This window comes from Pleurodeles waltl, chromosome 8 (assembly GCF_031143425.1).
Source record: "Pleurodeles waltl isolate 20211129_DDA chromosome 8, aPleWal1.hap1.20221129, whole genome shotgun sequence".
In the NCBI taxonomy this organism is placed as follows: Eukaryota; Metazoa; Chordata; class Amphibia; order Caudata; family Salamandridae; genus Pleurodeles; species Pleurodeles waltl.
Window position 1 is genome coordinate 1,260,439,380 of NC_090447.1, and position 17,920 is coordinate 1,260,457,299.

At 45.4% G+C, this 17,920-nt stretch overlaps 1 protein-coding gene across 4 annotated transcripts in view; it reads right to left on the reverse strand.

Moving 5' to 3' along the window:
• Positions 1-17,920, reverse strand: part of USPL1 (ubiquitin specific peptidase like 1) — a 357,088-nt gene that overhangs the window by 203,572 nt on the left and 135,596 nt on the right. For all 4 annotated transcript variants that reach the window (XM_069202190.1, XM_069202189.1, XM_069202188.1 and 1 more), the window contains 2 exons: positions 17,192-17,317; positions 2,980-3,134 (listed from right to left, as the gene is read on the reverse strand). In XM_069202190.1, coding sequence (XP_069058291.1) covers positions 2,980-3,134; positions 17,192-17,317 — 281 coding nt within the window. The remainder of the gene's footprint in view (positions 1-2,979; positions 3,135-17,191; positions 17,318-17,920) is intronic.

Consider the following 17,920-nt stretch of genomic DNA (forward strand, 5'->3'; position numbering starts at 1 on the left):
CCAAGCAGTGGTAGTAGCCTTAGCCCTTATCGAATGGGCTCTCAGACCTCGCATGCTTGCTTATTGGCCATTGAGCAGAAGATCTTAAAAGATGGCAGGGTTCTCTTCTGCACAGACTTCCCTTCTCCAGAAAAACCCACAAAAAGCAGATCATCCACTCAAAGGTCTTTGGTAAATTCTATGTAATAGCTTAGAGCCCTATTGGGATACAACTGATGGAGGGGTTGAGGGTGAGAGAACAGAGTGATGGATTGGCAAACTTGGAGGAAAATCTCAACTTTAGGTAGAAAGACTCCCGTCTCCCCAGGAGCAATTGGTCAGGGAGAAACAGGACGACAGGAACTTGCTCTGAAAATGCTTTTAGTTCTCATACTATATGATGACATCCGCAGTGACGAAGGCAGTTTTCACAGTCAGGAGACACAGCTAGCAGATTTTGCAGTGGGTCGTCTGGCAGGCGGATAGACATCCACCACTTGAGGCAGCAAATCAAAAGCAGTCAACTGCACTGCTCAATCACCACGCATGGAGGTGTAGTCTGTTGATTCAGATGAAGGACCCACCCTTGTTGGCGACAGGAGATCCTCCCTTACTGGCAGCCTGATTGGAGGACAGATGCTCATGCTCAGGAGATCCAGGCACCACTCTCCTGGCCAAATCGGGGCTAACTGGGATAATTTCAGCCCATTCAGACCAGATTATCTTCAGAACTCTGGACAAGAGAGAGGAAGTGGTGGGATGGCCTACAGGAGTTCCTTGTTCCATTCCAGCCAGTATGCGTCTCCTAATAAGTGCACTTGCAAAAACTCCAATGTGGAATACTTTTGATGCTGCATGTTTGACACTGGCTAAAAATATATCTAGCCAGGTTTCGTCCCACCGGTTAAATACGCCCTGCACTATCTCATGATGTAGCGGAGACTTGTGATCTTCCATGCTAGACGATGTCTGCTTAGTCTGCCCCGGAATTCAGGGATCCACCAGGTGATTGGTGAGCACCAAGATGCCCTGGCATTTCAAGCATACCCAGAGAGACCAGGCCTCCTGACAGGCCCCTCAACAGCCACGCTTGATGCAGTATCATATGACTGTGGAGTTGTTCGTGAGAACCTGCACCAGCCTCCACTTGATGGAAGGCTGGACCGCCTTCAGAACCCAGACGAAAGGCCTGCAGACCCAGAAGACTGATGTGGAGTTGCTGGTCAATGTGGATCCTCTAATCTCCACCTTCACCATGTGATGCCGGGTCCCCAAGCAAATGATGCATCCATCACCACTGTCAGTTCAGAGTGAGGACAGCTGAGTGGGCTTCCACATTAAAAACTGCAGTCAAATAAGCCACTACTGAAGCTGTTGATCTGCCTCCTCAGATGCATATGGTGTTGGAAAGGCAGCCTCGGTGCTGGGCCCACTGGGACTGCAAGTTCCAATGTAGAGCACGCCTGAGCCACCTGGCTGTGGGTTGCACAAGGCTAAGCGGTGAAAAAGTCTCAGAATCACCCTCACCTGGGTCCAGGGGCAAACCTTAAACATTGATATAGCCCAATAGTCCTGGACTAATTGATGCAGTAAGAAAGCCCTGAAATCCACCATTTACAGGACAGCCCCAATAAATTATAGTCTCTGCAAGGGAAGTGGGTCAGACGTGTGACATAATTGGGGGTTCACCATCCACATGCCAGAGTCCTGCCGTTTTTCGTATATGGCCAGTCGTGTATGTACATGAATACACCAATCTCCAAAGACAGGAAGCAAACATTGATATCAAAGTGAGGGGTGATCAGGCCAAAGAGGAGTATGTTACATTGCAAATGCTCCTGGCCCACTTTGAACCGCAGGCAATACCTGTGGGACTGCAGGATGGATATATTAAAATACACACCTGGCAAGTCCAGGGACCACTATCCAGTTGCAAGAGTCCAAAGCAGAGAAAATCTGAGCCAACTTTAGCTTCCTTAATCTGTCCTTCTGCAGGAAGGTATTGAGAGGACACAGTCCAAGATGAGCCAGAGACCCTCACAATTTAGGAATAAGGAAATAGTGGGAATAACACCCTCGCATGTCTCAGAATAAGGTACCCTCCACTATATTACCACTGGAACGCAACAGGTGCAACTCATGAAGGATGGACTGGTGCTCCTCTGAAATCTGTTCTGTATGGGAGTGATATTGGGTAGAGGGAAAAGAAAGGGTTGGCCACTGCCATTATGAATGATATGTAAGATCCAACTGTCAAACGCAATGGATCGCCAACCTGGGAATTGATGTTGAGTCCTGCCTTCCAGTGGGCAGCATGAGCCGTTGAGGGCTAATTTAAGCGGTTTGTTGGTTAGTGTAGTAGGGGAGAAACACTGGTTCGCCTGCTGACCTGCGCGTTCTCTGTCCAACTGGCATTCCTGAAAGGACAGGGCTTTCTGTTGCATCACTTGTTGGAAAGGCTACTTGTGTCTATACCCCAGACTTCTGAATAGACCCTACATTTCTGGTGTGGAATAGTTTAACTGGGGAAACAGACCAAGGACCATGTTCTAACTATCTTCAAAGAGTTCTGAAGTGGAAGGGCATATCCATCAGTGAATCCTGCACATCACCAGAGAACCCCATAAACCTCATTCTGTCATGCCATGCTATGGATTCTAAACCTGCCTGGGTAACATATCTGGCCAGGTTTTGTCTGTCATGTATTGCCTGGGCCAAAGAAGCCCTCAGATCTCCTAGGCAGGACTGCTGGCTAGATCTCGTTGGCCCTATCCCAAAGACACCGGTCCAAAAACTCATCAGGGAGACTGCACTGACCGCATCGAACTAGCCTCATGGAAAAAAGTATTTTTTTTATTTATTTTTTTATTTAAAGACAACATCCATGGCTCATCCTTTAGCTCCTTTTGCACAACTTTCTGCAAAATCTTGTCACTGTAATCTGTAATGAACTGTATAAGTTTAGCAACTGAAGTATAGGATTTCCTATGAAGTACTTACCATCTGCAGTCAAAACCCATGTAACAAAATGGTTGCTTTGATACTGAATAATCATGGTTATTTCATAAGAAACACCTTCAAACTGGAATGAATAGGCCTTCAGGTTGCTGTGAGGCAATCCTTCAGAAAAGTGCAGCATCAAAACATCAGGCACCCTGAATAAAAGAAAAGAAATGTTATGTTATAGCTAAATGTATAAGTTACAGACTAAGTGAGAACCCTTAAAAAAAGATTTCATATTTCTGGCAAAACTGTAAAATGTTATACAAGATCAGTAACTCCTCAAAACATGAAACAAGCAGAGATAAAGGCTATTGGTCTTGCCTAGTTAAGTTAGTACATTTATGTGAGATTTTATTTTTAATGCTTATTAACGATATATTAAAAGAATAAAAGCAAAAAACACCAATACCTAAATGTGGTTACCATAAACTTGCAATATCAGAGAGTACAAAATTAAGCACCGCACCGGGCCGCCACCTTGAAACAGCATTGTGCATAGTGTACCATCGTTGTAATATTCTAAGATAACACAACCGCTATGCTGTAACTGTAAAAAAAAAAAAAAATGGCAGTCCAGTTTGGAAGTATTCAGCGGGCAGGATGCAGTGTACTGCAAATTAAATCGGCTTTAGTGAGATCTGAAAAATAGAAGTGGCCTGCTGACCCTACCAATTAGGCACACTCATTTTCAGACATCTGCACATGTGATCAGAAAAAAACGCTGCTAATCACATGGCATACACGGGAAAATAATAAATGAACTACAAACAGTGCTTGACAATTGGCTTTTACAATACAACTTGGTCTCTTTCTAGTCTTGTCAGCCCACAATCTGATGTGAGTTAAGTGAAATGTTAAGATGAATCCCAAGCACCGCACTACATGGATGACGAGGAGAGTAAGTACATTTCCCTTGTTGTAAAGTGGGAGTCTGTAGGTGAGCTTTTGTAGGTGTTAATGTAAGTGTAGAGGGGTGGGAACTGGAGAGTGGGTAGACACGTGTGTCTATATGTCAGTGGAAATCAACATTTTCTCTGACTAATTGAGCCATGTCTTTGTGAAATCTTTGCGTGGTAGAACTTTTCACGGTTGCCTCTTTCTTCATTATCTACTGTGAGAAAATAATTGCACCTCCTTGAACAGCTTTTCAGTCTAATTTCTTGTGGAGTGTGCTGTCGCACTAACGTGTTTGCACAATAATAAAAAGAAGCTGTACCTCTCTCCTGAACCCAGATACCCATAAATGAATGTTTGATTGCAATTTGCCTGGATTTCCCTGTGTTTGGCAGCAAACCTTGCACAATACAGTTTGTCTAAGTTTTTTTTTGTCGTCTCGCTAAAGACTTGAACCAGTTGCACAACTTCTGTAGCTGACGCCACTGGGCTTGTCTGCAATGTAGTAGTGGGATTTCATAAGAGTTTCTTTTGCTTTAGGAGGAAGAAATATAGATGGGATAAAGAACCACCTTCAGTACACTTTGGGAATATTGCAAGTCACCAAGTGACCATACAGACCCAGTGGTTTCCAACTTTTTAACTCTTGTGGATCGCCGTTGAAAAGTTACTGGAAGTCAGTACAGCCAAGCAATTTGTACAATTTAAATTTCAAACATTAAAACACTAATTCACAAACAATACACTAACAAGTACACACCAAACAAATACTCAAATTACTAACGCTATAATTATTTTATATAGAAAAATATGCAAAAATGGATAAGTTACTTACCTGTAAATCCTAGTTCTCTTCCAGGGGTATCCTCAAAGTCATAAACATTGAATATTCCCGCCCTTGTGCGGGGACCCCGGAGCATATATAAAAAATACACATATTAAGTATGAAATATGTACGAAAAATATATATAGCATTTTTAGTAGACAAATTTTCATACCAAACTCATATATATACACATGTGTAAAACAGCAATGCAGACTATAATTATAAACAGGCTAAAATGCTTTATTTCTATGGATTTTTTTTTTTTAATTCTTTTTAAAATTACAATAAGAGAATAAAATATCTACCAAAGCCCCACCACTGGGCCTAGGGAAATAAGCAGTAGTAATCCTCAGAGAAAAAAAAGAGAAAAAACTACATTGAAAAACACTAGAGCATTCTTAGCCAATAGGCTACATGCAGGTTAACACAGGAGAACCATAAAAACTTTGGCACCGTGCCTTTAAGACCCTGAGCACCTCCAGTATCCCACCATGCCTCAGGGGTGAAGGAGAGGTGACAGTTGGTTCACAGTTAGGTCAGTACTTTTTTACGGTGACAAGCTGTGTACCTGATTCGACAGATAGTGTCCCCCTGCACTTCTAGGAGACGTGCGTCCGGGGTGGAGGATGGGTTGTTTATGACTTTGATGAGGATACCCCTGGAAAAGAACTAGGATTTACAGGTAAGTAACTTATCCTTCTCTTCCAGGGGATCCTCATCAATAGTCATAAACATTGAATAGATTAGCAAGCCCATCCCTTGACTCTGCGGACTGTCTGATAGAAGTGCAGGAATAGATATGTATCATGCAAACAAATTTCTCAGAGAGGCTTGCCCAACTTGGGCGTCTGCTCTTGCATCTGAGTCCAATCAGTAATGTCTAGTAAATGTATGTACAGACTTCCATGTAGCAGCCTTACAAATTTCAGATATTGGAACATTATCAAGGAGGGCAGCAGTAGCCGCTTTTCCTCTTGTGGAATGCGCTTTAGGTCTAGCAAGTAGTTGTTTGTTAGCCAACTGGTATGCATTAACAATACAAGAAACTATCCATCTTGATATGGTTCGTTTAGATGCTGCCTCTCCTGTTCTCAAATGACCATAATTTATAAACAAGTGGTTGGAATGTCTAATCAACTTTGTTTTATCCAAATAAAATTTTAGCACTCTTTTTAGATCTAGGGAGTGCAACGCTTTCTCGGCCGTAGTCTCCGGATTGGGGAAGAAAGTTGGTAGAGAAATAGTCTGATTGATGTGGAATTCTGACACCACCTTCGGTAGGAATGATGGGTGAGTTCGCAGAACTATTCTATTGTCGTGAAAGACTGTGTACGGTTCTTTTTAAGGACAAAGCCTGAATTTCACTGACCCTCCTGGCGAAAGTAATGGCTACCAAAAAAGCCGTCTTCCACGTAAGGTGTTGCAAAGAGGCTTTGTGTATAGGTTCGAAAGGAGGGCCCATAAGTTTTGACAGTACTATGTTCAGCTCCCATGGAGGGGAGGGTTTCCGAATGGGCGGAAAAACGTTTTTCAAACCTTCTAAAAAATCCTTGACTACTGGTTTCGTAAAGAAGGATTCCTGAGAAGGTGACTTACGATAGGCTGTAATGGCAGATAAATGTACCTTAATAGATGATACCTGTAGACCGGATTTTGCCAGATGGAGTAAGTAAGACAGTATGACCTCCTCCTGAGCTCGTATGGGATTCTGACCTTGCTGACAGCACCATATGTAGAACCTCTTCCACTTAAACGCGTAAGAACGCTGCGTGGAAGGTCGTCTGGACTCCTTCAAGATGTTCATGCACTCCTGCGAGAGCCCTAGGTGCCCATACTGCAGGAATTCAGGAGCCATGCTGTCAAGCTCAGAGAGGGTAGGTTGGGGTGCAGGACCCTGCCCTCCATCCTGCTCAGAAGATCCGGTCTGCACGGCAGCCTCCTGTGAGGTTGCTCCGATAGGTTGAGGAGATCTGTGTACCAGAACTGACGGGGCCATTGCGGAGCTATGAAAATCATTCTGGTGCTGGATCTGTAAAGTTTGTTGATCACTGCCGGTATGAGGGGGATCGGTGGAAAAGCGTAGAGAAATATCCCTGACCAGTCGATCAACAGGGCATTCCCTCGAGATCCCGGACGGTAGAACCTGGAAGCAAAGTCTGGGCATTTCTTGTTTACCTCGTCTGCGAAGAGATCCAATTGATGCCGACCCCACTGAGCGAAGATGTCTTCGACGACTTCGCCGTGTAGGACCCAATCGTGGGCGTCCTCTAGGTGTCTGCTCAGGAAATCTGCTTCCACGTTTTGTTGACCTGGTAGGTGAACCGCTGTAAGCGACATTCCTCTGGCCAGGAGCCAATGCCAGATTGTTTGGGACTTCCGAGATGGGGTAGGGATCTCGTTCCCCCTTGTCTGTTCAAATAATACATTGTGGTTGTATTGTCCATTTGTATTAGGAGAGATTTCCCCTAAATCGATGGAGCAAAAGACTTGAGAGCTAGATGGGCCGCTCTGAGCTCCAGCAGATTGATGTGGTACGTCCTTTCGTTTTCGGACCACAGGCCCTGAGCTTGAAGGGGACCTAGATGAGCCCCCCATCCCTGAAGAGACGCATCCGTTACCAGAGTGTCGGATGGAATTACCTGGTGAAACGGAGCCCCTACTGACAGGTGAGGTCTGTGCATCCACCATTGCAATGACTGACGTGCTGCTATCGGCAGCCGCACTGTCCTCCCAGCGACCTGTCCTTTGGCTCCAGTTGTTCTCCAACGCCTCTTGGAGGGGCCTCATATGTAGCCTGGCATTTGGGACAACGAAAATGCATGATGCCATGGAGCCCAGCAGAGATGTCACCTGACGGGCCGTAGGTGCTTCGGATTTTAACAGGTCTTGACACTTCTTTATTGATAATAGTCGTTCCTCCGAAGGATACACTCTTTGGAGCTCTGTGTTTAGTATTGCTCCCAGGTAGTGGAGGTTCTGCGTTGGAATCAAGGTGGACTTTTGGTAGTTGACTTGAAGACCTAGAGACTCGAAAACCTTGAGCTCGATGGGTTCTCGCCTGTTCCGGAGAGGAGGCTTTCAGTAGCCAGTCGTCTAGGTATGGGTAAATGAAGATTTTTTGTTTTCGTAGATGTGCTGCTACCACTGCCACGCATTTCGAGAAAACGCAGGGGGCAGATTTCAGGCCGAATGGTAGCACCTTGAACTGATAGCCTCGCAGCGCTATCTGGAAGCGCAGGAATTTCCGATGCTTGGGAACTATCGGGATGTGAAAGTATGCATCCTGCAGGTCGATGGAGCACATCCAGTCTCCCTGATGTAGCTGAGGGAAAATCTGGTGAAGAGCCAGCATTCTGAACTTTTGCTTTCTTATGTACTTGTTCAGTAGCCGTAAGTCCAGAATTGGTCTGAAAACGCCCTCGGCCTTTTTTCGCCACCAGAAAATAGCGGGAGTAAACCCCCTTCCCTCTGTGCGCGAGTGGAACCTATTCTATTGCCTTCTTTCGTAAAAGGGCGAGAGCCTCTTTGCGCAATAGGCTGACGTGAGACTGATTGCATTTGGCTGGTGGCAAGTGCGGTGGAAGTTGCCTGAAAAGAAGAGAGTAGCCATTCTTGACAATGTTGAGCACCCATTTGTCTTTTGTTATAGCACGCCACTTGTGAATAAAGTCTGTGATACTTCCCCCCACCGGAGTGGTGCACAGTGTTAAGGGAAGAGAGTCCTCATTGTTTGGCCAGCGCTTTGGGTGTGGACTGTTGTGGTCTACTTGACCCTCGTACCCTCGTGGCCTTACGGGACTGAAAAAGCGGGCGTCCTTGCCTCTGGGACCAGTGAGGGGTTTGAACCCTCTGCTGGAAAGGGCACCTGTCATAAGGCCTATGCCTTCGCCTGAAGTCCTTCTTCCTCTCCAGGCCTACTGCCCTCATGGTGTCCACTTCACTCTTCATGCGCGCCATTTCTTCGTCTGTATGGGTACCAAACAGCGAGTTCCCGTTGAACGGAAGATTTAGGATACGCTGTTGTGCTTCCTGTTTTAATCCAGTCAGTCTCAACCAGGAAGACCTTCTTGCACAGATCCCATGTGCGTATCCATGTGCGTATCCATGTGCAGCCAAGTCTGCCCCATCTGCCGCTGCGCTGATGACCTGGTTGGAAACCAGACATCCCTCTTGAAGGATCTCTTGGAAGTCCTGCCTGTCCTCTCTAGGTAACTTTTCTGTGAACCTATTCAGAGAGTCCCACAGTGAACGGTCATATCTGCCTAGAAGTGCAGACACGCTGGAAACCTTCATCATAGATGCTGCCGTGCCGCACATTTTTCTCCCCAGAGAGTCTAGATGTCTGCTGTGGGACCGTGGAGGATGATGCTACCGAGTGAGTCTTTCGGGCTGCGGCCAATATGACTGAGTCCAGCGGCGGATCCGTTCTGAGAAATAAAGGGTCTTGTTCAGGCGCTTTATATTTTTTCAAAATCCTAGCAGGAGCCGATTTGAGGGTGGCTGGCGCTAAAAAGGTGTCCATGGTTGGTTGCAACAGACCAGGCACTAGCAGCAGTAGCTTTTTCGAACCGCTCTCTGCTGTAGAGTAAAATGACAGATGAGGAGGTTGATGGTTCTGGAACCTCTATATTTAGCTTCTGCGCTCCCCTGACAAGCACCTCATTTAAAGTAGTGATGTCGTCCACCGGTAAAACCCTAGCTGGTGGAGAATCTTAAGGTGGGGGAGTAATGTCTGACGGATGACCCTGACGATGACCAAGAAGGCGACCTTCTGTGTCTTGATCGCCGCTGGGAACGAGATCTGCTGCGAGATACTGTAGCAGAGCGCCCAGGCCTCGTGGTCGGCAGGCGAGAAGCAGAACAAGCCCATCCTGCTCGCATTGTCGGTATTGGTGTTCTCGGGAGAGAGGCAGTAGGAGAGTACATCCTTGAATACTGGGAGTCTGGAGAGGCCGTTGGTCTATTAAGGCTCTCCAAACATCTTGGTGACAAATTGATGGGTGAGACATGCCCAGACGATGCCGCTCTCGACCGAGAACAACCACTTCTTATGGAAACCACTGTAGATGGAGTGGTCTTTTCTGCTGGCGGAAGCCGATGCTCTGCTCCCTGCAAGACAGGTAAAACCTACGTTGACAGCCGTAATGACATCGAAGGGAGCGCCGCCGGTTGTTCCTGCCTCGACGTGGAGTGTCTTGACTTCGAACGGCGATCTCTTGACCGCGACCTGCTCACCGTTGTGTGCCTCGACGTCGAGCGGTGGGCAGTCGACGGCAGATGTCCTCGCTGTCGCCGTTGGGGCGATTTCTACGTCTCCATTCTTGACGTCTAGCGGCGCAAGGCCTTGGGCGGCGAATGTGCACGCAGGTGATGGCTCGACGTCGATCAGCGGATTGCCGTCGACGGAGATATGCCCCTGCGGTGGCCATGTTCTCTCGACGCCGTATCCTTCGACGTCGGTCGGGTCGCCGATCTATGACGGTGAGATGGTGGCAGCGACGACGTCGACGGGGAACAAACAGGTATCTTCCTACCTGCTGACGTTGATCTAGCCTGTCTCTCCTGAGAGTGGCTTGTTGGCTGTCTGGGAAGCGAAGAGGATGATGTTTTCTGCCTCTGGTGAAGCCCATGAAGCCTGATCTTTTCCCTGTCCTTCAGAGTCCTCTTCGACATGTTCTTGCAATGTTTACAAGTGTCAGGGCAGTGACTCTGAGGCAAGCACATAATGCAGAGAGTGTGTGGATCTGACTGGGCCTTCTTCCCACATGCTCCAGGATCCTCTCAGAAGAAGCCGGAAAAAAGAACTGACCTAACTGTGAACCAACTGTCACCTCTCCACCCCTGAGGCATGGTGGGATACTGGAGGTGCTCAGGGTCTTAAAGGCACGGTGCCAAAGTTTTTATGGTTCTCCTGTGTTAACCTGCATGCAGCCTATTGGCTAAGAATGCTCTAGTGTTTTTCAATGTAGTTTTTTCTCTTTTTTCTGCGAGGATTACTACTGCTTATTTCCCTAGGCCCAGTGGTGGGGCTTTGGTAGATTTTTTTTTTCCTCTTATTGTAATTTTTAAAAGAATAAAAAAAATAAAAAAAACGCTCCATAGAAAAAGCATTTTAGCCTGTTTATAATTATAGTCTGCATTGCTGTTTTACACATGTATATATGAGTTTGGTATGAAAATTTGTCCACTAAAAATGCTATATATATTTTTCATACATATTTCATACTTAATATGTGTATTTTTTATATATGCTCCGGGGTCCCCGCACAAGGGCGGGAATATTCAATGTTTATTACTTTGATGAGGACACCCCTGGAAGAGGAAAAACATTTTAATGGGAAAGTTGGTGCTGCATCTCTGAGACTAACTTTTCAATGTTTTATTTTTTAGGTACATAAGATCTGAGAAAGCTTTTTCACATAAATATGTGGTAGGAAAGAAGTAAAACTAGAAGGGCCTCTCATCTCTCCATAGCCTCTCTGTCACATGTTATTCATTTGTTTTATAGCACCTCTCATACCAGTGTAAGGTGTTGGAGCACTTTACAGGGAACTCCAAGGTGTCGGATTCATGTCATCCACACTGGTAGGCATTTTCTAGGAGTGCTTGATCTGGAGAAGCACAAACTCAGGATTCACAACATAGCACAGTGGTTAGCATTGATTTTAATAATAAAAAAAATGTATTTCTACGCAAGCAATATTCTTTTTAGCAGCATAAGGATAATGAAAGATTTTTTGGGGGGGGTGGGAGGGGGGCATAACTTACTAATTTGTGCCACGCAGTTTGCATGCAGCTCTTTGATTGCCGTTCACAGCTCACTGTGCTAAATTACGATTGTAATTTATTAACTGCACAGAAATAAAAGAATCTGTGACAAATGCAGTAACCCCTGTGCTATGGACATACAATACTGTTCTTTGCACGATGCACGTTCTTCGCAGCTGTCATATTAACTGTCTGCGCTAGCTTAGAAGAGTCAAAACTGCCTCTAGACCAAACTCACTCTCATGCAGGAACATCTTGACGCTTTTATTTTTCCCCAAAGCTACTGGATGTTTCAGGAACTTTGCCCTGCTTTTCCAATGCCTGCACAAATGAAGTCATTAATGAAAACAGGCAGCAAAAGGCCCCAGATGGAGAAGTGCCTTTCTGTAGGCCCAGGCCTACACATCCCCTGTGAATGTGTCATGATGCCTAATCTTGAAAAGTCAGGTCAGGAGTGGTATCAGCAGGAAAGTATACAGGAAGTTCCACTCAGCAGAACACATTTCCGAGCGAAAGACACCTTGGAAACGCCACTTGTGCAAGTGCAGACATCACAAGTTCTCAGTGGTGGCGAGCTCAGTGGTGAAAAGCCAAGGTTCCTCCCAGTAATGGAAGAGACCCTGGCCATCTCCGGGTGTAACTGCCAATCGTGATCCGCTAAGCGCCAACGGCTGAGCTCATCTGCCCTGACATTCAATGATCCTGCTAGGTGGTTGATCACCAGGAAGATCCCTTACTGGTCCAGCCATTTCCAGAGAAGCAAGGCCTCCTGGCACAGGATCAGAGACCCCTTCCCCCACCCTGCCATGTTTGCTGCAGTTCCACTTGGCTGTGGTGTTGTCTGAGCACCTGTACCACGCTCTCCTTGATGGATGGAAGGCAGGCTTTTAATGCCAAGTGGATGGCCCTCAACTTTAGATAGTTGATATGGAGCCCTGACTCTGCAGAAGACCAGAGGTTACGGGTCTCTACCTCTCCCAGAGGGCAACCCCAACCCAGCAGCGATGCATAAGTCACGAATGTGAGCTCTGGGTGGGGAAGAGAGAGGTGTCTGTCACTGACCCAATTGGGATCCAACAAAGGCCACTGCAGATCTTTTGCAGTTTCCTTTAAAATCTGAACACAGAAAGGCCCCCTTGATGTTTGGCTCAGAGACTTCCGATCTCACTGCAAAGCTGGCATATGCCACAAGGTATGCTTGACCAGCAGGATGCAGAATGCGGTCAGTCACAGAAGCCTCACAGGCAACCTCACTGAAATAGAGGGTTGAAAGATCTGGATCATAGCCTGAATGTCCTGAACTCTTTTCTAGAGGAAAGGCTCCAATGAAGGGGTGCACCTGAGGAGTCGGGTATAATTTCAACACACTGATAGTGAACCCTAAATCTGACAGGAGGCTTGCCGTTGTCTGGAAGTGGCTGGCAACTGCATGGGGTGAACGCACGTGGCCAGTTGTTGAGTAGAGGAAGACCAGGACCCCTGACCTCAGAAGATGCGTTGTCACCAAGGCCATCACTTTCATGAACACGTGAGAAGCACTACTGAGCCAAAAGAGGAGCACAGCGATCTGAATGCTCCTGTTCAACCAGGAACCGTAGGTTGCACAGATAGCTTGCAGGATGGCTATACGGAAATAGGCATCCTACAGGTCCAACATCGTCAGACACTCACACTCTCTCCCTCCCTCTCTCTCTCCCCCCTCCCCCCCTCTCCCCCTCTCCCCCTCTCCCCCACACTCACACTCACACTCACACTCACACTCACACTCACTCACACTCACACTCACACTCACACTCACACTCACACTCACACTCACACTCACTCACACTCACTCACACTCACACTCACTCACACTCACTCACACTCACACTCACTCACACTCACACTCACTCACACTCACTCTCACTCACTCACACTCACTCACACTCACTCTCACTCACTCTCACTCACTCACTCACTCTCACTCACTCACTCACTCTCACTCACTCACACTCACTCACTCTCACTCACTCACTCTCACTCACTCACTCTCTCTTCAGCCCCTTTGGTTTGCACTTCTTGGCGCAAAATAGAGATATGGTCCTCCGTCAGTTGCTGGAGAGATGGTGGAACGTGTAAATTCAAAAGAGGAGGAAAAAAAGCATATTCTCTACAAATAATCTTCAGGACTCACCTGTCTGAAGTTATGGCTTGCCAACCTGGGAAAAAACGGATACTACCTGCCACCCGGTAGCTGTGCTTTACTAAGGGCACAATAAAGGGGTATTGCAGCTGGGCTGCTTGAGGAGAGGGAGATGGGGAGTCATTAGAGCGGTCCACTGACCTTGACCACGGGAGCCCTTAGGACCACAAACCAGCTGAATCTGGAGGTACGGGACTGCTCTGCCAAACCCACTAAAGCAGCAGTATGGTTGGTGCAGCTGTCGGGGTCGAGACGCATTGCAAGAGAACAATGGCCCTGTTCTCTTTTAATGGCTCAGAAGCGGAATCAACCTTTTCCCTACACAGGTGAATCACATCAAGGGGGATCCAAAAGGAAGGACTAGACATCACTTGAGAACCCATTGGATCGAAGCCACACAGCAGCAAATGGCACATTGGTGTCACTGGCTTGCCCGATGGAATGTGTGGTATCCAAGCCATCATGAATTTTGAACCTGGCCACATCACAACCACCATGCACAGAGTGGACAAGAACAGATTGGAGATCTTAAAGGACACCAGGTGCAAATGAACCACTGAGTATCAAATGGCGTGGAAGTAGTATCCCAGGAGACAGCTGGCATTTAATGAACAGATAAGTGGACTTCTTATCAGAGAGTAGTCAGAAAAGTGCTGGGGTTAGATCAGCTCCGAGACAGGAATGCAGGGTTACCCACTTCAGGCTGATGGTGTCTCGCTATCTGTCTGTTGACTGGGGGAGGGGAGGGGCGGCAAGGTTTGGCCTAGGCTCCCGACAAAGTGTCAGTTAATGTCTCACTGAATGGCAGAAGGGACTCAGAAGATGTTTGCACCAGCTGGAACACTTCCGTCTGCACATTAATTTTAACCTTCAAGGTGGGGAGCTGCCCTACTTATGACCATAGCGTAGGATACTATTTCTTTGGCGGCAGGGCCAGGGGTGGGAGAAGACCTGATTCAGGGGAGGTATGGAGGCCACTGGCCTCCTACAAGTAACTGTACCAATTATCCTGAAGCTAGGGCTGAGCAAACTCACCACCCACTTGGAAACTGCTATCAAAGTCTGTGACGAAAAAAAGTATAGGGTGTGTATTCTCCCTTGTGGAGACCGCAGATTGAGTAGGGGAAGTAGTGCCTCAACCGTGGCTGGGCGCAGATTGGGTCGACTTTGAACCGGTGCTGACTAAGTTGATGGATTCAGCACAGACGTAGAGGTTTCGGAAAGACAAGGGTTGGAATGGGGCCTGGAGAAGTCATGACGGGCTCAGTGGGTCCACCTAGCATTAAGGACAAACCCAGCGCAGTACCCCCCCCCCGGGGAAATACCTTTCATTTAAAGTATTGTTTGTAAATCTTGAACCTGTGGTTCTTAAAATAAACTAAGAAAATATATTTTTCTATATAAAAACCTATTGGCCTAGAATTGTCTGAGTGTGTGTTCCTCATGTATTGCCTGTGTGTGTACAACAAATGCTTAACACTACCCTCTGATAAGCCTACTGCTCGACCACACTACCACAAAATAGAGCATTAGAATTATCTCTTTTTGCCACTATCTTACCTCTAAGGGGAACCCTTGGACTCTGTGCAAGCTATTTCTTACTTTGAAATAGTACATACAGAGCCAACTTCCTAAATATACCCTACATATACCCTTCCCAAAATAAGAAAAATAATAACTGTCACAAAGATACATAAACACACTCAACTCAGTCATGCCTCACATATGGAAAAGTTTGACTGGTGAGATATACCACAATTCGCCCCCTAACAAAAAATATATACTGGGGGAACTGGGCAAGAGGGTGGAATCATCCTTGTATTTAACAACAACAACAAAAAGTCCTTCCTCAATAATTATTCTGGCTACCTTCAGACATTAATGAGAAAAGCATGGAAAAGAGACCCAGGCCAGTTAATAGACATTGTTTGGGGGCAGGTTCTGACAGGCCTAGAGTAATCTGACAGTGCAGGAAGGGCTGTTTGTTTCTGCTATTTGTAGGCCTGTTTTATGATCAAATAGGACTTTTTTTTTTTTTTTTTAAACTGATCCACGATATTGGAACAAAACTTAGCAGCAAGCCCAACTGAATACAGTCTCACATACCTTGAAAAACAATGGCACAGCATCTCTTTACACGTTCAAAACGGGCCTACTTTCTTTTAGTTATCTGATTTGCTGATGAGGCTCACATTACTCTGGAGGGTAGTGGGGTGACTTTTACGCAGCTATGAGAAGTGGTAATTAAAGCAAGGCTGTGACTCATTCAAGTAAAGATCTTAGATAGGGCATACTATAATAAAGACCGGCTTTATAAAAGGGGATGTGCCCGACACTCCTGCATAAAACATGACTTAGAAGATGGCCCCGTTTTGCATACAATCACGGGATATTATACTGGAGAGAGCTAAACTAATTAGAAGCAATATTAGAATTATGAAATTCCACACATCCCAGTTCATGGCATTAGGTATCCCAAATGATGTAGGATTTGCCAAGAAGTAAACACTTATTTTGTGTGCTGGATTTCATCATAGCCAGAAGAGGCACTGCAAGTGAACAGGATAGTCAGCGAACTCCAGTAAAGCGTGATGGTAAGCATGGATGGGCATGGAGGCTGGAGAAGTGGCATTTAAATGCAGAGGCTATCCAAGGACGTTTGAAGAAGTGTGGGGTAAATGGCAAACTCCACAGCCTAGGGGAGAAGGAGGATTAAAAAAAGATTCAATAAACACTGAAGAGTCAACAGTGACTGATTAGAGGGAGTGGGGTGAAAACAGCGATATGGGTTAACCCCAGAGATATAGTGGATGTATGGAAAATAGACCTTCGTAACTTGCCAAGGAGTAATAAATAAGAATCATTAAAAAAAAATCTAGCACCTATTAAACAGACGCAATGGAAATTGGTTGTACTCATTTATGTTGCATGACCATATTAATAAAGAATGGATAATGGCATTTTCTTTCCTATATTTATCAAGATTCAATACTCAGTGGAGAGGTGTAAGAAAGGTATTATGGGGTGTGCCTGCATGTTAATAAATATATTTTGGAAGGAAGCGCTGGCAGAGATTTAAAACATTCTGCTGCTTGCTATTACTTAAGTCCCTAAGCATTGGTGCCACTGTGGTTAAAACCAGAGAGGCAATGAACACTAGGATAAGGGAATAAATAAATCTACTGATCACTGTGAGACAGTAATAGACAAAAAATAAGCAGTTGGGGTTCCTCTGAAGAGCTACTAGATACAGACAATGCCATACATAAGCCTTGCATTCTGTGAAATAGGTTTGATGTCTGCACTGTGAAGAGGGGGAAGAGGTAATTAGTTTGGGTACTTTACAGGGATAAAGCATACCTGGAAAAAAACATAAAAAGAGTTGCTACTAGTAACAAATAAATGACAGGTTTCTGGTATACAAAGCATAAGAAATTGTGAATGACCCTCAAAGTTAAATATAAAGTTGTGTAAAATCAATTTCAGCTATCATGTGACAAACAAGTTAATTAAATTCACACAGAGCGTATGAAACCTACTGTTCCAAAATCATCTCTCTTCGTTGAGACTGTGCAAGGCAGTTGTTGCATGGACCGATATGTACAGCATGGAGTGGGTGCCATTCCGGGACTAATCTTGTAAACGTAGTTAGAGTCTTTCTGCATCTGTTCAAAAGAAATACTTCACTTCATTATGGAAATTATGTTTAAATGAAACGGAGCATACTTTGCAGTATTATTAACATTAAGCAGGTCAATAAATTCCCCAAACCTAAAGACCTGGGTTTTGACAGACCATTTGTTTGGAAATAGACAATTAAAATGTTCACCAGAAAATAATTCATATATTTGCATGCTTGGGAATATCTCACGTTTTTAAGCTGAGAACCATTTTAAGAAATATTAATATATGGCACAAATTGCAATTTATTGTCACATTCCACAACCTTTTTTTCCCCAGCAGCTGGATGTAGATAAACCATTCCAAACAAGACCGAAATGTGTTTACTTATTTATTAAACGTAAGCGAGGGTATCATAGTTGAGCTATGTAATTTAGCTCTACCTTACCCTTCTCCAGCATTCAATATTTTGAAGATTCACCTGCTCTTCCGAACAGACACATTTACCAGGAAAAAGTGAAGGTCACTTTTACCTTCTATAGTGCATGATGTGTACATCTTCACACGATTTTCCAAATAGTGCATGTATAAAGCATGGTCCATTCAGTCCTAAAAATGTGTATAAATTATAAGTGAACATGTAAGTA